General features: G+C 38.3%; 1 protein-coding gene across 1 annotated transcript in view; it reads left to right on the top strand.

Moving 5' to 3' along the window:
* Positions 1–24,360, top strand: part of FBXL13 (F-box and leucine rich repeat protein 13) — a 187,870-nt gene that overhangs the window by 110,444 nt on the left and 53,066 nt on the right. Inside the window, exons 13-14 of the mRNA XM_007187164.3 lie at positions 23,238–23,336; positions 24,234–24,351. Coding sequence (XP_007187226.3) covers positions 23,238–23,336; positions 24,234–24,351 — 217 coding nt within the window. The remainder of the gene's footprint in view (positions 1–23,237; positions 23,337–24,233; positions 24,352–24,360) is intronic.

The following is a 24,360-nucleotide window of genomic DNA, read 5'->3' as shown; positions in this document are numbered from 1 at the left end:
TTAGAAATATTCTGCATTCTTATGGGATTGGATAAACACTGTAGGGTGTACTAAGTAATATGACCGATTTCCTAATGAGTACCAGCACTTGCGTGTTCCCCTGCATGTCATCATCTTTGATGGGGTTGAGGTGACGCCTCTGCCCAGTTTCTCCTCCTTGAAAAAGCCTCTGCTCACACTTGGCCTGAACTGGGATAGGGCTGCTCCAGTGAGCTCTCTCACTATCCTCTGCAAATTTCTACCCATATACTTGCCACTTTGAGTTTTCTTTTTTCACTTTTAAAAAATCTGCTTTTTTTCTTATTACATGCTAAATGCAGAAAAATACAAGAAAAAAAGGAGAAAAAGGGACTTCCCTGGTGGCACAGTGGTTAAGAATCCGCCTGCCATTGCAGGGGACACGGGTTCGAGCCCTTGTCCGGGAAGATCCCACATGCCGCGGAGCAACTAAGCCCGTGCGCCACAACTACTGAGCCTGCGCTCTAGAGCCCACAAGCCACAACTACTGAGCCCACGTGCCACAACTACTGAAGCCCGCGTGCCTAGAGCCCGTGCTCTGCAACAAGAGAAGCCACTGCAATGAGAAGCCTGCGCACCACAACGAAGAGTGGCCCCTGCTCGCCACAACTAGAGAAAGCCCGTGCGCAACAAAGACCCAACACAGCCAAAAATAAATAGATAAATTAATTAATTAAAAAAAAAAACAGGAGAAAAAAATTTTAATTACCTGAAAATTCATCACCAGAAATAATAAACACTACTAGAATTTCAGGGTCTTTATTCTATGCCCGTCTAGACTTTTTTTAAACTGAAATGGATTATATAGTACACATATCTTTCATTTAATGTTTTATAAAGTGAATATCTCTTTATTCCATTAAATATTTTTCCTGTAACTTACTTTTAATATCTATATAGTATTTCATTGTATCTAAATACCAATATGTATTTAACCATTCATTATTGGCCTACAATTCTTTTTTTTTTGGCCTACCATTTTTTTTGCTATCATAAATAACCTGTGAGGAAAATTATTGTAGCCATATCTTTGCATATGTCTATGCAATTTTTTGGTACAAATTTTTAGAAGTGAAATGGTCAGAGGATATAGTTATTTTTAAGGCCATCCATACCCTACAAAGATTGTCAGTTTACACTTACCATAAATGTAAAATAGTTTGTTCTCTTCATAAATATATTATATATAAAAAAATTTTGCCAATTTGACATTGAATATGATATTTTATATTTTCAATTTGTATTTCTTTGATTACCAGGCAAAGTTAAACCATACACAGGCACTTAATAAATATCTGCTGAGTGACAGCATTCTTATCCCAACAGGCCGCCACTGTTAAAATATTTTCAAATTAATTTAAAAATCTCTTTCAAACTGGGGAATATTGGAGATAATGTAAGTTAAGTGCCTGACACAGATGGTGATAAAAAAAGAAAACCTATTAGTATATTTCTCTAAAAAAATTTCTTCAGAGCCTGAGTGCAACATTTTCATTATAGTAGTTTCAGAAGAAAAAAAAAATCTACATTCATTTAACAAAATGATTCTGGCTGAATCAGTTGAACAAATTTAATTTGTTTGCTTTTATATTTGCTACTTACTCAAAGTTATAAAATCTAACCTTATGCCATAAAATAATTTTTTATAAACCATGTTTAAATACAATTTAGAAAGACTCTGGAGACAAAATGGTTTTATCACGTAAAGAAGGTACTCTTTCCTGTGCTCCTTTGTCATCTATAACCTGGGAGACATTTGGCGACAGTGAATGGATCCATCTTTTTCTATGCTCTAAGGAATGATGTGTGACCTAACTCATGGTAGACATTTGTCAGATATCTATTGAATTTTTGGATTAATGTTTAGTTAAATAAGTGAAACTAATGAACCACTGTATGAGATGTTGGTAGTTTTCCTTTGCATCTCATACTCTGCTTCAAGGAACCACTCCTCTCCCTTCCCTTGTGGTTCTGGGGAGCTGTCAGTCGTGGCACCTTGAAAGCAACACACCACAGTAATTGGAAGCATTGGTTCTGGGGCACCTGCATTTTAATCTTGAGTTTGCTATTTACTAGGTATGGGACTGGGGCAGGTTACCTAAGCTTTCTGTATACCTCACTTTCCTTATCTATGAAATGGGGAAAATACTAGTAACTTCCTAAGTGTGTTGTGTGAATGAAATTATTTGATACATATAAGAGTCTTAGAATGATGGCTTCATATAGTAAATGCTTAGCCACCACTAGCTATTATTATTAGATTACTAATAGTATTTTCCAATGGCCGCTATCATTTGGCCCAGGCCTAGACATTCCTAAATTCCATGTGCAGTGGTTATGATTTTTCCAGGAAGAGCATGACCTTAGCAGAACTATTCAGAACCCTTTTAGGTGCTCAACACTGGGAAAAATAAATTCAGTTTCTTCTGAGGTTGCAGGGCCTGGAATGTGTAAGTCTAGGCTGGTTTGTGGTTCTCTTGCTCAGGAACATGGAGGAAATTTGTCTGCAATGGGAAAGAATAAAATCATCACAAAGAGGCTGACCTTCAAGAGGGAGAGATGCTGTGTTTGAGAAGGAGAGATGGTATATTTTTGCTTAGCTGGACTTTCAGTTAGAGATACCACGAATTCCCTTTTTACCTACGCTAGTTTATGTTGGGTCATTGTGACTCAAGGAAGCTGACTGGTACAACTGGTGAGGATGTGATTCCTATTTAGCTTTTAGTTGGGGTATTGAATACTTTGATGGAAAGCCTTACTCAAGAAAAAAACTAAGGCCCAAGAGAGGAAGTTGTGAAGGTTTCTCATAGCTCTTCACATGCTTGTATTCTACCATGTACCTGAGTTTGTTGCTTTGAGCATGCCCGTGACTGACCACAAAGCAATCCTTAACACCCAAGAAACCAGATTAAATCTGCTTCCTGTTTTGCTGGCACTGACAGCTGGGACATACTGAGCAAAGGCATTCCCTAATGACTTTTTTGAGGGTAAGTATAATATACAGAGAAGTGCACAAAGTGCTATATATATGTCCTTTGGTGAACACAGAATGTATTTCTGTTGAGTATACACATAGGAATCAAATGGCTGGGTGTGAAGTACGTGTATGTTTGGCTTTTGTTGATATCATCGTTAGTTTCCTAAATTGGCTCTGTCAGTCCTAATGATTATGATTTAGAAAACTCATGTGGATGTGATTTCTGCAGGAAACCTAATGCTTTGGCTCCACATACTTAATCCCTATATTTACCCACATAATTTATTTTCATAGCAACACTGTTATTAAAGTGCAGTACAGGAGAGGTGGGAGAACAACATTCAAACCTAGAGTGGGTTTCTATGCTGATGAGTACTCTTCCCTTCTCAGAAATTAGCAGTAAGTATTTAAGTCATCTTACATTCACTTCCATAGCAAGCAGGTTTCATTAAACTTCCCTCTTTTCAACTATTCTAATCAAACATTTAGAATCCATCACTGGTGACTACTTTCACTACAAGAAAATAAGAAGAGAGGTTTAAAAATATTGTGTGTTCTCTGCAGTATTTTTCAGGAGAGGAAAAGTACTCAAGGGAAGAAACATAACCAGGGATTTCTATTTTATTTCATACTAGATTTATTTTATTTTACTTATTTTGGAACTCAGGTACCAGGAACAGATTTAATCACACTCCTCAGTTCATGGCATACTTTCATCATCAGTCCATGCAGGGCTGATCTCTTGTTTTATTTATTCCCTTTTATCCACATTTCCCACTCATGCTCCCCTTTCTCTACACAAGCAAACCCTCTAATTTGTTTCATGTGGTTCCATATATGAATATATCCTTAAAACTTTAATTTGAAAAGATACTTGTACCCCAATGATCATAGCAGCACTATTTAATAGTCAAGACACAGAAGCAACCCAAGTGCCCATCAACAAATTATATATATATATATATATATATATATATATATATACACACACACACACACACACACATATATATCACATTTTCTTAAGCCAATCATCTGTTGTGTGTGTGTATATATATATTTACACACATATATATCACACACACACACACACACACACACACACAACGGAATATTACTCAGCCATAAAAAAGGAAATATTGTCACTTGCAGCAATGTGGATGTACCTAGAGAATATTATGCTTAGTGAAATAAGTCAGACAGCAAAAGACAAATCTATATGATATGACATATGATATGAATCTAAAAAATAATACGAACGAATGTATATACAAAAGAGAAACAGAGTCACAGACACAGAAAACAAATTTATGGTTACAAAAGGGGAAGGGCAGGGGGAGGGACAAATTAGGAGTATGGGATTAACAGATACAAACTACTATACATAAAATAGATAAGCAACAAGGATTTACTGTATAGCACAGGGAATTATACCCAATATCTTATAATAACCTATAATGGAATATAATCTGCAAAAAAACTTAGTCACTATGCTGTACACCTGAAACTAACACAATATTGTAATTCAACTATAGTTCAATTTAAAAAATGAGCAAAACATAAAAGTCTTTCTCTAGCAACAAAAAGGAATATATTAATATATATATATATCAATGTATTCTTGCATTCTTATATTGTGGTTCTGTGTGTGGATTTTAATCCTCATAAACGATATCGTGCTATAGCTCTGGCTCTTTCTCTTATTTCTGACAATGTTTCTAAAGGTGCCTAAGTCACCTCTTCTCTCGAACCCCTTAATCTCTTAATCACAGAGAGCCCCAAGTTTCAGTTCTTGGTCTACTTTTCTTCTCATCACGCACTTGGTGATGTCACCTAGATCATGGCTTTAAATATCACGTACAACAACAAACACTCATATAAAAAAAAGAATCACGCAACAAACAAAAAGTTTCTAGGTATCAGACACAACAATAAAAACTGGAAAAATGGTAAGATATGTTCCCTAATCTATAAAGAAGATCAAAATATAGTGGAGGAGACAGACAGGCATAAAAATTATTTTACAATGTGGTAAGAGAGGAAGTATAAATGTGGTTAAAAGCACAGACTAGGGCTTCCCCGGTGGAGCAGTGGTTGAGAATCTGCCTGCTAATGCAGGGGACACGGGCTCGAGCCCTGGTCTGGGAAGATCCCACATGCCACGGAGCAGCTGGGCCCGTGAGCCACAGCTACTGAGCCTGCGCGTCTGGAGCCTGTGCCCCGCAACGGGAGGGGCCGCGATAGTGAAAGGCCCGCGCACCGCGATGAAGAGTGGCCCCCACTTGCCGTAACCAGAGAAAGCCCTCGCATGAACCGAAGACCCAACACAGCCAAAAATAAATAAATAAATAAATAAAGTAGCTATAAAAAAAAATTAAAAAAAAAAAAAAAAAGCACAGACTAAAACACCAAACAGACCCAGTTTGAAATCTTAGCTTTACCTATCACTTCTAGCTGTGTATTCTTAGGTCAAATAATCTCTCTAAGGCTCAGTTTCCACATATGCTAAAGGGGATAATCATAGTACCTACCTGATGGGGTTCTAGCCATAAGTAAATAAGGTAATGCATGTGAACCACTTAGTAGAGTGTCTGGAATAACTATTTTAAGTGCGATACCAGATGTACATACGTACATAAGGGTAAGGAGCCTTAAAGAGGGAATAACGAACATCCCGAGTGGTCTGGAGGTTATCTGTTGAGGGGAACCTTGAGACATGAATAGGAATTCATCATTAAGAACAGGAGAGAAAGGAAAACAACATAGGAGCAAGGTGTGCTCTGTAAAGAGAAAAGGCAGTAGTTAGTGTTCATGTGGGAAAATAACAGGAATGGTTGAAAAAAATTAGGTGGGAGCTGGCTCACGAAGGGACTTGTATTTCCTGCTGCATAAGCAGCTTGAGTTTTGTCCTGTAGATAATGGGAAGCCACTGAAAGATTCTTAAGCGTAGAAGTAAGGTCGGGTATTATGTCAAGATACAGCTGAGCAAAACCTATAATATTTAGTAAGGTATGGGCAGTTTCATAGTTACAATAATCAAACACAAAGACCTTAGAGACAAGCAGTCCAATGCCAATTTTATATGACAAAGTGGGGTTTAAAAAATAAATTTGAGGGCTTCCCTGGTGGCGCAGTGGTTGGGAGTCTGCCTGCCAATGCAGGGGACGCGGGTTCGAGCCCTGGTCTGGGATGATCCCGCATGCCGCGGAGCAGCTGGGCCCGTGAGCCACAATTACTGAGCCTGCGCGTCTGGAGCCTGTGCTCTGCAACAAGAGAGGCCGCGATAATGAGAGGCCCGCACACCGCGATGAAGAGGGGCCCCCACTTGCCGCAACTAGAGAAAGCCCTCGCACAGAAACGAAGACCCAACACAGCCATAAATAAATAAATAAATAAATAAACAAACTCAAAGTTTAAAAAAACAAATAAATTTGATTAGAAATGGAAAAAGCTAAAGGCAATTTTAAAGTCAACAAAAAATGAGAATTATTTGAATTATAATTGAGACCACTGCTCATTCTCAGATCATGTGATTTGAGACTCAGGTAGTACAGGAAATTATGACCCAGTTTCCATCCTTTGTCTCTTCTGATCCAACAAAATATATCTTGTCATTAAAAATCTCAAATGATGGACTACCTTCCTTAGATCTGCCTTCTACACAGGGTGTCTATGAAGCCTGGAAACATAAGTAACATTTTACTTTTTTACAGATTGAAGATGTCTTTGACAATGTTACGCATATTTGCCTATGTTTGGGTAAAGAGACACTTTCTAAACCTCTTTAGTTTTATTTTAACAATAAACTTTCATTAAGTAATTTTTTTTAATTACAAAAATAAGGAGAAAAAAATGCAGTAATCTAAACTGGCAGGGCCACACACTCCCTTCAAGTACTGGGCACTCACTCACCTTCTCAAGGAGTTCAGTGAGCTCCTTCTCCCTACTGTACACTGCTCCGGAGGCCTTCCCTTCTTGCCACAAGACATCTACAGAGAAAGGGAAGACCACTGGATCAGGAGCCTTTGGGAAGACAGGTTCTAATAAAGAAGAAATAGGAAGAAACTCCTCTGTATACAAAAGAAAAAAAAAGTTGGAGTGGAAACCCAAAGGCGTTCTTGCATTAAATCAAGAAAAAGAACTCCAATAAAGAGCTATCACAGCAAAACAGAGATGAAAGACCAACAATTACCATCAACAACAGTGTGAAAAAGGTATTAACAGCATCTAGGTACAATAAAGATAGTCCAGTAATAATGTCATCATCCTCAACTGCCTTCTAACAGCAGAACAATTTTCCTTTATCTATACTCATCTTCTGTTCTCTGTATGGCTCCGGTTGACCTTTTTCGGCAGTGGCTTCCTTCTTCTCTGCCTTCCTAGCCAGTCAAAGGAAGTGTGTGAACTGCTATGAGCAGAGTTAGCAGAACAGAGTAAGGCGAAGGTGTGGAATTTCAGTATACTGTCACCAGAGCTGGAGCCAGGGAACTGAATCCCTGACTAGACAAACCGTGGTGAGAGATGAACCATCAGCCAGCCTCCTGTCCTCAGGGACCCCTCCTTCCGACAAGCCCGGAAACCCATACAGAATTAGCCACCTGCTTCCAGCAACCTCTGCTGCAGCACTCAGCATCAGGAACACAGCCATCACTGGGAGAAGGCTCAGAAGACAGGTTCCTGACCAGAAGGTAAGGTCCGACTTTCCACTTCCTGTCTGAGGTGCTCCCCCGGAGACACTCTACAATACCAATGATCTGTTCACGTGGGTGTCTCGGGTCCTTTTATGACAACATGGCTGTGCCCTATTGAAAGTGGGTAGTGAGAATTACAGAAGCACCCTAACTGAAAACTGTTGCCATGGGCTGTACAAAGCCAAGATCTGCAGTTCCAATGACAGCAGAAGACTGAGTAGTGACTATCCAGACAAACCCCTCCTTCTCACGTGATCTGCCAGCTCTGGCTGTGGCCAGTTTGACTTTCCCTCTTTCTTTAGAGGACACTGGTCTGTGCCATGCATGTCTTCAGACCAGAGGTCACCAGCGTTTCAAAAGTAGGATATCTGGTTTTATTTCCTGTTCTTTTACTGGGGCTACAGGGTATGGCAACGGACAGCAACTTAAAAATGGAAGGGAAGGAAATACGGGGCAGCCAACCAGCCCTCATAATCATAGACATCTTTAATATACAGGCCTCGGAGAATGCTAATCCTTGCTTTATATCATATATAAATCCTGGACTGTATCTAGTTTTGTACCATCTGATGTCAAAAATTCAACACATGTCAATTAGAAATTTTAAAATGTAATATGGTATCCTGGACTAGACCCTAGAACAGGAAAAAGGACATTATAGAAAAACTGGTGAAACAGGAATAGAACTTGTAGTTTAGTTAACAGCACGGTAACAATGTTAATTTTTTAGTTTTGACAAGTGTACCATGGTTATTTTAGATGTTAACATCAGGAGAAGCTGGGTAAGGGGTATGTGGGAAATCTCTGTATTATCTTTGCAAATTTTCTGTAAATCTAAAATTATGCCAAAAAAACCCAACAACAAACACTCATATATGTATATATATAAAAAATATATATAATGTATATATAAAATCATTACATATGTATATGTATAATATACACACATACACACACAAATATATGCTCACATACATATATACACATACATATATATGTAATGTATGTACATAGGAGTATGTTTATATATGCATATATACATATGCATGTATATGTGTTTACAGGAGTATATATGTATATAGGAGTACTTACATATGTTATATATAGGGAGAAGTAATATATGTATATATGCGTGCACATATATATACATATACACATATTACGTATACATACACATAGACACATATATATGATAGATAATATATATCTTCAACCCAGAGTTCTCTCTTGAATTTTAGACTCATATCTTTTTTAAAATTTATTCATTTATTTTGTTTATTTTTGGCTGCATCGGGTCTTAGTTGCAGCACACGGGCTCTAGTTGAGGCACGCAAGTTCAGCAGTTGTGGCACGTGGGCTTAGTTGCCCCGCGGCATGTGGGATCTTACTTCCCTGACCAGGGATCAAACCTGCGTCCCCTGCATTGCAAGGCGGATTCTTTACCACTGGACCACGAGCGAAGTCCCTAGACTCTTAAATCTTAAAAAAAAAAAAAAAATCCCTGCTCGAAGATGTAACTCCTTGCTCCATCTTCGGCCTTTCCTATCTCAGTTAATGACAGCTCCATGTTTACAGCTGCTTAGGCCAAAGGTCTTGGAGTCATCTGTTACAGACTGAATTGTATCCCCTCCAAATTAATTTGTTGAATTCCTAACCCCTGGTATCTTAGAATGTGACCTTGTTTGGAAATAAAGTCATTACAGATGTAATTAGTTAAGATGAGATCATTAGGGTGGGCCCTAATCCAATGTGACTGATGTTCTTATAAAAAGGGGAAATTTGGACATGGACACATGCGTACTGGAGAGCACCATGTAAACATGAAGATAGCCATCTACAAACCAATGAGAGAGGCCTGAACCATATCCTTCCCTCACATTGAAGGAACCAACCCTGCTAACACTGTGATCTTGGACCTTTTGGCCTCCAGAACTGCTGCACAACAAATTTCTCTTTTTGTTGTTTAAGCCACCAGTTTGTGGTACTTAGTTACAGCAGACCTAGCCAACTAATACAATATTCTTGACTTTTCTCGTTCTCTCACACTCCACATGCACTCTGTCAGGAAGTCCAGTTGACTATTACTTCAGAATCGCTCCAGGATCTGACCACTCCTCACCATTTTCACAGTTACTACCCAAGTCCAGGTCACCATCATCTCTTGCCCAGATTAGTGTGATAGCTTCCTAACTGGTCTCTGTGCTTTCACTTCAACCTCTAAGTTTCCTCTCAACACAGCAGCATCTAGAATGGTCTTTTGAAAACCCAAGTCAATGTTCTGCCTCAGTTCAAATACCTGGCAAGTCTTCCTATTTACTCAATAAAACAAAAGCCTTGGAAGGACCTTCAGGACCCCGTGTAATCTGCCTCCTTCCCTAATTTTCTCTCTGACATCACTTCCTACTACAATTCCTCTCCACACTGGCTTCCTTGATGTTCTTTCAACACACAAGCTCTTGCCTTCGGGTTTTTTGCACTGGCTGTTTTCCTTGCCGGGAACACTCTTTCTGCAGCTACCTGTATGGCTTTCTCACCTCCTTTAAGTCTTTCTCACATACCCCCAAATGAATGAATAAGTGGATAAAAATGCATCAGCTAAAATGCTCCAAAGAGATCCATATTAGTTCCATGTTCATATCAGAGCTCTCTAAAATATGATCTTGTTCCTTTCAAAATCTCAAAGAAGAAAATACGGGTAGGATTAAGAGTTTTAATGGAAAGGATAAGTCTATCTTACATGTACATGAGAAAGTGCCAATTAGGAGGGCAGTGATTCCTGGTTATGCTTTTCCTTTACCCTCTACTCTGTTTGTGTGTACCTCCAAGGGTTCTCATGTTGATATTGCCTTTGGGTAGCCACTTTTCCTACAGATTCATGTATCTCCACTTGTGTTTAGCAGTGGGTTATAGCATTATGTAGGAAGCCAGGCATGGAATAATCACAGCTATGCTGGGAAGGAAGGCTAGGCTGAAGCCAATCTCTGGTTGAAACCTAAATGCCCAGAAACCAGTAGCTCTGAACATGGAGTGGGAAAAGGAGCCAGATGACGAGTGGGGAGTTTGGGCCAAGGTACAGATTTACATGTTCAGATTTAAGATTTAAGTTAAACCGGAGAGCAAGAGAGCTTACAACAGTTTCTGCCTCTCTGTTCCTGTGCTCTGCATTTCCAGCCTAAGGACTTCCACTAGGCTCACTTTCTGCCCTCTGACTAAACACCCTCATACTTTCCCTTTCTCCCATTCACCAGGTTAACTTTCACATACTCTTTGAGGCTCTGCTCAATCACAACCTTCTCTAGGAACCCCTCGCTGACCCCTCCTTTCCCCTAATCCAAGCTGGGTTAAGATCCCTTCATTCCACTTCCACTAAGCATTCTCTATGTATTTGATGGTCTGCTTATTTGTCTGCTCTCCACCCCACTGTGAGCTCCTTAATGGTCAGGATGGTGCCTTATTTATCTGTATCCGTATCCTCAGTGCATAATAAATACCTGGCACATAGTAGAACTCTGATCAATGTTTCATGAATGAATGAATGAAACTGCTGCCAATTTCAGGGTATGGCTAGCCAGGTTCTTCAGGTGGAAGCTCAGGAGGCTTGTTAGGTATCTGAGAAGTTGGCAACTTGCCACAGCAAGGTCTGATGATCTTTTCTTGGTAAGAGTTGGTCTGACATTTCTTTCGATTTACAGGGAGAAAAGAGCCTAGGAAACTACAAAACACTAAAGTGAAAGTATGTTTTCATCAATTATTTTTCAGTTACTACACAAATCAACAGAAATGAAAAGGGACAGCATCCCAGAAATGTTCAAATGATTGGAATACTCAATATACTAAATGGTTTATCAGTAGTTCCTGTACTATTAAATCTCTCTGGGACCCATGAATCTTAAAGGTACACTGTGTAAACTGCAAACTGGAAGATTCTAAGGTCATTTCAGTTCTCTCTAGGCTACATAAATTCCAACCTCCCCTTTCAGAGAGGCAAAGATCATGGAAGGTCTTACTTATTCACCCCTGGGGTTTGTGGTGGAGGTGGGAGAAAGCCACAGAGGCACATCCAGGGATGAATGTATTAGCCAAATGGAACAGAGACTGCATAAGCAGAGCAATCTCTCTCTCATACAGCAGAAGGCAGTGGGATGGTGAAAGGAGCCCCAAACTGAAGTTAAGAGACCTGGGATCTAGTCCTTGCTATGCCACTAAGCACTTGTGCAACCCTGGACATTTACTTGCTTTTTCTGCTTCAGTTCTCTCTTCTGTAGAATGGCTAGGTTAGCTAGATGATCTCTGAGATCTTTTTCAGCTTTAGGATTTTGTGTTTCTATATGATGACTAATCAAGATAACTAAAGAAGGAGTAAGATTGGGGGGAAAGAATAATGAATGTTATTTTGGAAAACCTGAATTTGAGGTTCCTGTGATATACCTGGTTGTCAATGACAAGAACTAATTGAAAGTGGAAGTCTGGTCCTTGGAGCAGAGCTGGGAGTGGAGGTACAGATTTGGTAGTTTATCAGCAGGAGGTAAATGGAACAATAAGAGTTATGTGACCAGCTAAACTAGTTGTGAATAAACAGGTTATGTACCAAAATAAATTGGTAACAGCTAAATTCAAAATTATAATTCACATATTTATTTGATTACATTTTCCCTTATTCTGTATTTTAATGGATGGTAATAATAACTGCTACCATTTGTGGGGTATTGGCTATGAGCTAGGTGTTGAAGAAAGTGTTTTACATTTATTATCTCATTTAATATTTATAAATAACTACATGAGGTCAGTATCACTATTCCCATTTTTGAGATGTGGAAACTGAACACTGGTCTGTTGGTAAACATCTAACAACTGGAAAGGAACACGCAAATCCCTGAGTTACAGTGGTTGCTGACTTCCATGGTGTAAAAACTCTCACCATGGCCTATTTCAAGCTAACAACAAGAGGTCACTGAACAGAGAGACAGGAAGAAATGTGCCTTATGTAATACTGTCACCATACAGATATAATAAACATACATATCTTCAAGAGCATAGATAATGGTAACATGTGGTAAAATAATTAGAAGGTCATGAGTTTGGGTATTCACTACATTTGTTAATATAGTTTATTTAATTTTAAGTTTATATGATTTAATCTTTTAACTGGCTGTGTTTAACAACTGGCTTCCATAGTTCCTAAAATTTTAACAATCTGCTCTTGCAAGCTAGTATAAGCTGGCTCCACACACCACTGAAAATGATGCTAAGACAGAGTAAGTAACTTGCCTCAGGTCACATAGAAAATGTCTGGGTCAAGATTAGAACCTTGATCCACCTAATTCTGAAGACCAGGCTCTTAACCACTAGACTATCATTTGTAAAACTATAAAGTGCTATATACTGTGTATGGTAAAAAAAAGTATTGCTGCATTTTGTATCCGAAAAAAATGTTATGTGGTCTTAAGTGTCATCAATAAGGAGGGGTTCTAGTGGAAAAGCAGCCATGAATCAGAAAAGTCACAGTGCAATTTCTGCTTTTCTGGGTCAGTTCTTGTGCCTGAGTTTCCCTGTTAAAGGAATGCTTTGTGTCCTTTTTGAATCACATTTCAACCCGTGTTGGAAAAAAAAATAGAAGAACTTATTAACATCTTTTTATGTTTCTTGTAGATAGGACTCATGGAAATTTAAATGGTTGTTATTATTAGTTTGAATATAACTTTATATTAGCCATACTGAAAATAAAATATAAAGAAATATAACAAACACCTATCGTTTAGCATCCATAGATTAATGTAATCTCTTTGTAGCCAAAATGTATAAGGATGTTTATTACATTAAGTAGTAAAAAATAAAACATCTGGAAACAATTTTTAGATCTTGAAGAATCAGATGACAAAATGATGAGTCTCAGGGGACTAAGATCATATTTACCCCTCTGGAGAAAAGGTTTGAAAAAAATTTTAATGCTTTCTGAAAAACCATACTTATTTTAGTCTCTCCTCTGTTCCCTATCATAGGAAATGACTTACACACAGAATTTCATGAACTGCTCATAAAACTCTACTTAGGTCTTTGGACCTGGGTGAAGCCCGTAGTTAGGATTGTAGCTGTAAAGCCACCATCTAGCTCAATAAATCTAGACAAACCAAGTAGCTCTATGGATCATTGTGTTGTAAAAAGAAAGTATTACAGTTGTGATTCTCTTGGTTAAAAAAGAGATAGGGACTTCCCTGGTGGTCTAGAGGTTAATACTTCGCCTTCCAGCATAGGGGGTGACAATTTGATCCCTGGTCGGGGAGCTAAGATCCCACATGCCACGCAGCCAAAAAAACCAAAACATAAAAAACAGAAGCAATATTGTAACAAATTCAATAAAGACTTTAAAAATGGTCCACATAAAAAAAAAATCTTAAAAATAAAAAGGAGATAAAGCTCCGTTATAACACAGGGGAAGCTATAAGTAATTTGGCCAGTGGGTGAGGAAGAGAACAACATAGTATACTCTAGACAAGAATGGTAAAGTTTAGGAAGGGTCAGCCTGCTTCTGCAGATCGCAGCTCTGAGTCATTGCGCAGTGAGTACATGCAGAGTTGGCACGCATGCTTGCCTCCCTGGCATCTGCAGGCTTTACTAATCTTGTGTTCTAGTTCCTTACTCACATTGGAAAATGAAACTTTTTTTCATGTTTGGCTGTTCAGTGTTTTTAGATATATATGGCAATCTTTAACAAATGACCGTATTGACTATGCCCCACCCACACACACTTTGGAGCTACTAATTTACATTCTACAAACAACTTATTTGACAACTATTTGGTCTATTAACAAGCGGTTGTTGCATAATACTTTGCGCTAAGCACAGTGCTGTACTGTAAAGGACATGATGGATAAGATGCTGTTCATGTTCCTTGGCAGGGATATTAGACATGTGCATAGATATTAGACATGTGCATATAAGGCAGAAGATGCAAAATGCAAAGTGAGGGCTCTGGTCGTTGGTGCTCTGAGATGTAAGAGAAAGAGACAGCTCTATCTGAAGCTTCTTCCAGGGCTACCTGGGAGAAGTGCATTAGTGAACATAGAGGAGGGGGTGGCCATGAAGAATATATAGACTGGAAAGTACAGCATCATCCAAAGAGAGAGATTGGCAGGGATAATAATTAGACCTCTCTTCCTGTCACCACAGAGGACACAATATTTGAAAGCCCGTCAAGCCCTGTTAACACAGATCCTGGGAAGTGTTGCTATTGAAGCTTGTGGCACATTTCAATGCAATAAAACATAATATTCCATAATGTTTTGGGAGAAATCTTTGTCTTTCTCTCCAACAATTTATTCTACTTGCTAAGCCAGGCTTCTATGAGGTCACCAAGAAGTCATGAAGGATATATGGATATGACTGAAGTCATCACATTACCCATTAGTCACTGGTTGCAGTGCTGGTTAGAATGAGAGAAACAGCTGGAAATGGTACAGGAACACAATGTGGGCCACGTCTACCTAAGATGGATATTTCTAGCTGTCATAGAGGGTCTGGCCCTATATATATCTCTTTTCTGTGCTGTCGAGCTAACTGATTCAAAGACAATGTTGTTAAGAAGTGGAAAGTGGGAGCTTGGTAAGATGCCATCCTCACTGAGGCAAGTCTCTTCCTTCTTTTTACCACTTTGGAGTGGCCAGGAGGGGTCTGAGCTAGACCTTGATGCACAGCACTTTTGTCTTCATTTTGTATGGTTCACTGATAGCTCATTTCCCACACAGACAGCTCTGTCCTGTTGTGCTGATGGGTTGAGACACACGAGGCAGACGGAGAGAATTTCCCTGTGATCACCAAGGCTTCTCTGCCCCCATTAGCAGCAGTCGCAGTCTGCTGGGACTTGAGACTGGAACACCACTGGTGTGGCCAACTTCCCCACGTTCCTAAATCAATGGGAATTTAAACCAGAAAATAGTAGAGTGGCAGGGCTCCAGTTGGTGCCCAAATTGAAGCCCAAATCACCTCAAAACTAAACAAGAGATTAGATCCCAAGTTTTGTAAGAATCCTATACAGAAAATGCACGGATACCAGATGTGGTGAAACCCGGTATTTTAACAGGTAAAATATTTTGCTTTTTCCTCCTAGAGAGGAATCTTTAATTTCAGGCTTATATCAGCATTCTTTCAGTGAAGAGAAAGGACAGCTAATAGTCGGTTAGCCTAAAAGATTCTGGCAGGAATACTTGAGTCATGAAATATTAGCCAAGCAACTCTTTGGATATTCTAAAATAAACTGTGTAGAGAACTAAGCGTTTCATGCCAGGACAAAACTAAAAAGCTTTTCTCAGAGGTCTCCCTGCCCCCCCCCCCACCTTTTCTGTATACAATCTTATTGGTTGATAGCACCCAGATTTTGGCTGCATTGCAAGGAACCACTCAGCTGTGGCTGATTACTGCTCTCATTTTTTCCCCTTGTTCAGGAAATCTTGTCATGAGCATGTTTCCGAGAAAGCAAGACAGAAAAAGTTTTTTGCTTGTTTTGGGGAAGCCATTATTGGAGAGGCTAGTGTTAGGGTAATAGACTAGGGCTGAGATAAAGGGGAGGAATTTAGAAGTGTTGTGAAAAACAACTGTTTCCATCCCTGGAGTTGTGAGTCACAGTGGGAGAAATGGTCTCAATCCTTGGCTCTGCCATCGACGGTGTGACTCAGGAACATTCTTTCATTCATCAGCACTTACGGAGCACCCACTCTGTGTCTGACACTATGTCCAGCACTGGGGACACACAGTGAGGAACAGATAAGGAACCTGTTCTCAAATCACACAATTTCTCTAAATACATTTTCTTTATGTTTACAATGTGAGGGATGGACTAGAATGATCTTTCAAGGCCCTCTACCTCTAGTACTTGAATCTTTATTTTTCTGTGGGCTCACAATGTGCCCAGAAGAACAGTAACAGGAAAACTGGTTCTCAAAGCACATGCCAGATATTGTGCTAACTAATCACTTTTATATACATTACTCTATTCGTTTTCTCAAGAAGCTCCTAAAATAAGTATTATTATATCCATTTTATAGATGAGAAAACATCTATAAAGCATCAGAAAGGTTGAGTTGCCTTTTGTTGTAAGTGAGAAAGAGGCAGTGCCAGACTCAAACCCAGCTCTGCTGACTCCAAGCTCAGCATTCTTTCCCCCTCCTCTGTTCTCCAGATTTATAATGTTAATTCATCTCCCCTGGACTTTTCTCTGGGAATATTTATGGAAAACTTATTCAAGAATCCATGGCAGTACAATATGGAATACCTAACTTTTGCCTTATGGGTCTTCCATTAGTCTTCCTTCCCTCTTTACCTACTAAGCTTTTCTTACTCATCCCAAGGGTGATCTTGCCACTTCATCTAAGTCCAGTGCTTCCACTGCTTTGCCTTTGCTTGCGCTTTACCTTCAGCTTGGAATCATTTTCAATCTTGTCTGTAGCCAAATTCTGTACTCTTTCCCAGACTTTGTCTTACTCCTAAATTTAATTCATTCATCCCCTAATAGTTATCCAACACAGTAAGAAGTCAAAAAAAGAGTATAAGATCATCTCCTTGGGGGAAATAAGATATGCACAGATTATAGGAAAGTTATAGGCTAAAATACTTATAGACCTGTAAGGGAAAGAGAAGGAAGGTAGCAGAATAGGGCTGGAGTCATTGGAACTTGAGGAATAGTTAAGGCTTGATTAGATGAAAAGAGAAAGAGGCAGGGAAAGGTAACAAGGTCAGACAAAGGGCAGAGAGGTCCGCTGAGTATTGAAGAAGTTGGATGTCTTTCTGGCTGGAGTGACTAGGTTTGAAGAACTCTGGAAGCTGGAATGGAACATTTGAACTGGATGTTACTGTTGAAGAATGTTAATCAGAAGGAGTACTGGATTAAGAGTTTGCGCATCTGTGGTCTTGCCTGATCAATTTGTAATCTGGAGAAAATTGATCAAGAGACCTGAGTCTCCATTTCCTTATCTCCTGGGGCTACCTCGGTCTATAGAAGTCCAAGCTCCTTAGAATAGCCTGTCTCTTCTTCTACTGTTCCCACCTCCAGCCATTTTACAGTATGTCTTTATGTGTGAGGAGTCAGTTATGAGCTAAGACCTTTCACAACATGGTATAATCACATGTACTCTGTGAGAACTCTCACAGTGCTGAAAAACATGATTTCTCACAAAGGTACACAAGTTAAATAATAAAAATTAAGCTATACAATTTAAATAATGAAATCAGGCTACACAAGTTAAATAATAATCATACACATGCATTAAAAATGCAATTTTTGATCGTGACTTTGGGATTAGCAGATGCAAACTAGTATATATAGGATGAATAAACAAGGTCCTACTATATAGCACAGGGAACTATTATATTCAATATCCTGTGATAAACCATAATGGAAAAGAATATGAAAAAGAATATATATATGTACGTATAACTGAATCACTTTGCTGTACAGCAGAAATTAACACAACATTGTAAATTAACTATACTTCAATAAAATATTAAAAAATGGAATTTTTACCCTACCAATTTCATAATTTAACTTTAAGACACTAAAGTTCCTTAATTAAACATTTAGAATTAAAACTTTAAGGCTAGAGAGTTTCTGTTTTAACTTGAAAATGTGAGGCAACAATAAGGTATTAGGGCTTTGTTTTCAGTTGTGTATGATTTGGACAGTTAGTGGTGCCAGAGAGGATGAATGGTCTCAAAGATGCTAATCTGGAAAAAAAAATGTGGCCAGGCAAGCTCAGATGATCAGCCAGGACAAAGCAGGCAAGAGCAAAAAGAGCATCAACCATGAGTGTTAGGAAAAGTCAATGTTCAAAGTCTTCAAGGAAGCTGTGATGTTAATTTTAGTGTGTCAACTTGAATGGGCCATGGGGTGCCCAGTTTTTTGGATAAACATTTTTCTAGGTTTGTCTGTGAGGGTGTTTCTGGATGAGATCAATATTTAAGTCAGTAGACTAAGTAAAGCAGATTGCCCTCCCCAGTGTGGGGGTCTCATCCAATCTGTTGAGGGCCTGAATAGAACAAAAAGGCTGAGAAAGGGAAAATACACTCTCTTTGCCTGACTGTCTTCAAGCTAGAACACTGGTCTTTTCCTACCTTCAGACTTGGACTCAGACTGGAACAATACCTTCAGCTCATCTGGGTCTCCAGCTTACCAACTGCAGATCTTGGGACTTCTTAGTCTCTACTGTTGTATGAGCCAATTCCTTATAATAACTCTATGTATCTACGTATGTAAGTATGCATGTTTCTATCTATCTATCTATCTATCTATCTATCTATCTATCCATCCATCCATCCATCCATCCATCCATCCATCCATCCATCCATCTCCTATTGGATCTGTTTCTCTGGGGAACCCTGACTAACACAGTAGCATTAGGATCTGGATCCAAAAGTGAAGGAACAAGGTAGCAGATCTCTCTCAGAGTCCAGTGGCAAAAGGTCTTTTGTGTCCTTTTAAAGACACATGTACCCCAATGTTCACTGCAGCACTATTTACAATAGCCAGGTCATGGAAGCAACCTAAATACCCATAGACAGACAAATGGATAAAGAAGATGTGGTACATATATACAATGGAATATTACTCAGTCATAAAAAGGAATGAAATTGGGTCATTTGTAGAGACGTGGATGGATCTAGAGACTGTCATACAGAGTGAAGTAAGTCAGAAAGAAAAAAACAAATATCGTATATTAACGCATATATGTGGAACCTAGAAAAATAGTACAGATGAACCGGTTTGCAGGGCAGAAATAGAGACACAGATGTAGAGGACAAACGTATGGACACCAAGGGGGGAAAGTTGTGGGGGGTGATGGTAGTGTGATGAATTGGGAGATTGGGATTGACATATGTATAAAATGGATAACTAATAAGAACCTGCTGTATAAAAAAATAAGTTAAATAAAATTCAAAAAAAAAAAAAGGTCTTTTGTGTCCTTTTAAGCACAGTAATGCAAGCTGATCTTCTTAAGAGGTAGTGTAGTTTAATGACTACATTGGAACTAGACTGCCTGGAATCTTATCCTGGCTCCACTATTTATGAGCTAGATGACCTTGGACACATTACTTAACTGCTCTGGGCCTCATTTTTCTCATTTGTTAAAAAAAAAACAAAAACAAAACCTCCCAATAGGTGGTTGTGAGGATTATATAGACCAGTATATGAAAACTGCCTAAAAGAGTACCTGGTACACAATAAGTGTTACTTAAATGGTAGTTATTTTAAACCCTCCTGTACTCATTGAGCTCACCACAGTCTCTCATAGAACATTTTGGATCTTCTGATCAGCAACTTTTTCTTCCAGTCACTGACTAAGGAGTGGGGGGAAGAGGAATTCCACAGATGTTTTCTTGAGCTTTACCAGGAAGTCTTTGAAATCATCTAACAAGATACCTTTAGGCCAAGTATCACCCAGTGGCTTGGCTTTTCAATAAGTTAAAAGGACAATGTCCTAGAGCAGAAGTTCTGAGTAGATGCTCATTTTCAGCTTACTTCAGCAGCACTTTCTTTAGGTATGTGACTGCAAGCTTACTGTGTGAAGAAGAGGACTGAATTTCCTTCTTCTTTCCTTTGATATAAATTGTTTTCTGATTACAGAAGAATCATACACTCATTATATAAAATTTTAAAAATATAAAAGAAAATAAAAATAATCCATAATCCTAGCATCCAAAGATAACAAACAATATTTTGAAATGTGTCTTTCTAGTTTTTTGTCCATTTGTCTGTGACACATACCTTTTTAATTTTTTAATTTATTTTGGCTGCACCATGTGGCATGTAGTTCCCCGACTAGGGATTGAACCCATGCCCCCTGCATTGGAAGTGTGGAGTCTTAACCACTGAACTGACAGGAAAGTCCCAACACATACTTTTTTAAAACAAGATTAAGATCACAATATATACAACTGCTGTTCCTCATTCTCCCTGTCATGCTATTGTGAAGATGACTCTGTGGGAGAGTTCCCCCTGATGTTTGTTTCTGGATAGAGTCTCAGTTTCCCATTACTGAATCAGTACATCATTTCCCATCCATGACTACTTGTTAGGAAATGGAGCCTAAATAACATGTTATTTTAAGGTAATTCATTTATAGGTGAAGATATTTGATCTTTTGATCAGTAATTACTTTGAATACTCTCTACCACTGCTGCTTCCATTAATGTGGATAATGATAGTTGAAAGAAAGAAATCAGTATACAAAGCTATAGTAATCAAAACAGTGTGGTACCGGCATAAGGATAGACGTATAGAATTGAGAGTCCAGAAATAAACCTATACTGTTATGGCCAATTGATTTTCAACACAGGTGCCAAGAGCATTCAGTGGGGGAAAAAATATTCTCTTCAACAGCTGGTGCTGGACAACTAGATATATGCATGCAAAAAAATGAAATTGGATCCCTACCTCACACCATATATAAAAATCAACTGAAAAGGGAACAATGACCTAAATATAAGAGCTAAAATGATAAAACTTACAAGAAAATACTGAGGGTAAATCTACATGACCTTGGATTTGGCAATGGATTATTAGATATGACATCAAAAGCATATGCAATGAACTACAGAAATGATCCCTGAAAGCACAGTCTTGTACCGCAATGTTCATTGCAGCTCTATTTACAATAGCCAGGACATGGAAGCAACCTAAGTGTCCATCGACAGATGAATGGATAAAGAAGATGTGGCACATATATAGAATGGAATATTACTCAGCCATAAAAAGAAACGAAATTGAGTTATTTGTAGTGAGGTGGATGGACCTAGAGTCTGTCATAGAGAGTAAAGTAAGTCAGAAAGAGAAAAACAAATACCATATGCTAACACATATATATGGAATCTAAAAAAAAAAAAAAAAAAGGTCATGAAGAACCTAGGGGCAAGACGGGAATAAAGACGCAGACCTACTAGAGAATGGACTTGAGGACATGGGGAGGGGGAAGGGTAAGCTGGGACAAAGTGAGAGAGTGGTAGTGTATATATGGGCATATATATACTACCAAATGTAAAACAGATAGCTAGTGGGAAGCAGTCGCCTAGCACAGGGAGATCAGCTCGGTGCTTTGTGACCAGCTAGAAGGGTGGGTTAGGGAGGGTGGGAGGGAGGGAGACGTAAGAGGGAAGAGATATGGGAACATATGTATACGTATAACTGATTCACTTGGTTATAAAGCAGAAATTAACACACCATTGTAAAGCAATTATACTCCAATAAAAACGTTAAAAATAAATAAATAAATAAATATTCATTGCTTAAAAAAGAAAAAAATGCATATGCAACAAAAGAAAAAACAGAGAAATTGGACTTCATCAAAGTTAAAAACTTGTGCATGAAAGGACATTATTAAAAAGTGAAAAGACAACCTAAAGAATGGGGAAAATATTTGTAAGTCATATATCTAAGGGTCTAGAATCCAGAATATATAAGGAACTCTTACAACTCAACAAAATGACAAATGACCCAACTGAAAATTAGTCAAAGGACTTGAGTAGACATTTCCCTACAGAAGACATTCAAATGACTAATAAGTACATGAAAAGATGCTCAATCTCATTAGTCATTAGGGAGATGCAAATCAAAATCACAATGAGGTACCACCTCAAGCTCATTAGGAAATTTTTTGAAAAAGGAAAATATGGAAAAATAAAAAATAAGTTTTGGCAAAGATGTGAAGAAATTGGAACCCTTGTAGATTGCTGATGAGAATGTGAAATAGTACGGCCACTGTAGAAAATATTTTGGTCGTTCCTTAAAAAGTTAAACATAGAATTGCCATATGATCTGGCAATCTCATTCCTAGGTATATACCAAAAGGAATTTAAAACCGGTACTCAAACAAATAGATGTACACATATGTTCATAGCAGCACTATTCAAAATATACAAAATATCTAACAACAGATGAGTGGACAAACAAAATGTAGTATATCCATAAAATAGAACATTATTCAGCCATAAAAAATGAATAAAGTACTGATATATACCACATTGTGGATGAACTTCAAAAACATTAAGGCAAGTGAAAGAAACTAGACACAAAAGACCACATACTGTATAATTCCACTTATATGAAATATTTAGAATAGGTAAATCCATAGAGACAGAAAACAGATTTGTGATCGCCAGGGGCTGGGAAAAGGTGAGTATGGGGAGCAACTGCTTAATAGGTAAAAGGTTTCTTTTTAGGGTGATAAAAATGTTTTCAAACTATATAGAAGTTGTGGTTATACAAAATTATGAATGGTTAAATGACTTTTTAAGTGACTGATTTTATGTTATATGAATTTTACCTCAATAAAAAATAGAATAACAAGTTAACTAGACTGTGATGATAATTTCACAAAACATACATATAAAAATTAAAGAAATCAAGGTTAGATTCTTTGTTTCCTTTTATGTCTGCAATATTTTATGGTTTCAATTTTAAAACACAGTAGCAAAATCATGACATAACTTTGGTTATTACTATCTTAGGGTTTTATTAGAGGTCATACTAATGGGTTCTCCCACATTTTCACCAACTCTGTACAATTCAGATTTCAGTCCAAGGCTTCAGGAACATTGCAAACAGCTGCAGTGGGATTAGGCATCTGACCATCAATGACATGCCAACTCTGACGGACAACTGTGTAAAAGTACGTAGTTGGAAACTATATTTTCTTTTCAGTCTCATTTGGTTGGCACATTTTCTAGTGGCTTGAATTACTGAAAAATATGAATGGGTTTTTCATTTTAGTTTTTAAAAATTTATTTATTTATTTATTTATTTTTGGCTGTGTTGGGTCTTTGTTGCTGCACACGGGCTTTCTCTAGTTGTGGTGAGCGGGAGCTACTCTTCGTTGCGGTGTGCGGGCTTCTCATTGTGGTGGCTTCTCTTGTTGTGGAGCACGGGCTCTAGGCGTGCAGGCTTCAGTAGTTGTGGCACGTGGTCTCAGTAGTTGTGGCTCGTGGGCTCTAGAGTGCAGGCTCAGTAGTTGTGGCACACGGGCTTAGCTGCTCTGCAGCATGTGGGATCTTCCCGGACCAGGGCTCGAACCCGTGCCCCCTGCACTGGCAGGCAGATTCTTAAACCACTTTGCCACCAGGGAAGTCCCCATTTTAGTTTTTTTATATAAGAAAATCATTAGGAAATTTATACACACACATTTGAACATTTGAATCCTTAAATACCCTCAGAAACTTCGTTTCACAGTTAGGATATTTTTATTTCAATGATATTGTAGCTTAAGCATAAATTTTAAGTCTAATTCTACATGTCAAGCTTCTAAATGTAGTGATTTTTTTCAGCATTCCATTTTCTCATGTTTTCCCTTACTTTTGTAACATCATTTAGTTGATTCCTATGCATTACTCAAATGTAAGTGTACTAAAATATATTGGAAAAAAGTCCCATTTTCTTTGAAATTAGGACAATTTAATAGTCAATGTGTCTGTTTCTGAAAATATTGAGAGGAAAAAAATAACCTCATCACTTTCATAAGCTTGTTCTCTATACTCCGGTTAATCTTTTTTTTTTTTTTTTTCTTCTAAAGGCTTTAGTTGAAAAATGCCATCGAATTACATCAGTAGTTTTCATTGGTGCACCACATATTTCCGATTGTACTTTCAAAGCTCTTTCTACTTGTGACCTCAGAAAGATCCGATTTGAAGGTCTGTGAT

The sequence above is a fragment of the Balaenoptera acutorostrata genome, chromosome 7 (assembly GCF_949987535.1).
Source record: "Balaenoptera acutorostrata chromosome 7, mBalAcu1.1, whole genome shotgun sequence".
Taxonomy (NCBI): Eukaryota; Metazoa; Chordata; class Mammalia; order Artiodactyla; family Balaenopteridae; genus Balaenoptera; species Balaenoptera acutorostrata.
This window is presented reverse-complemented; position numbering and strand designations above follow the sequence as displayed.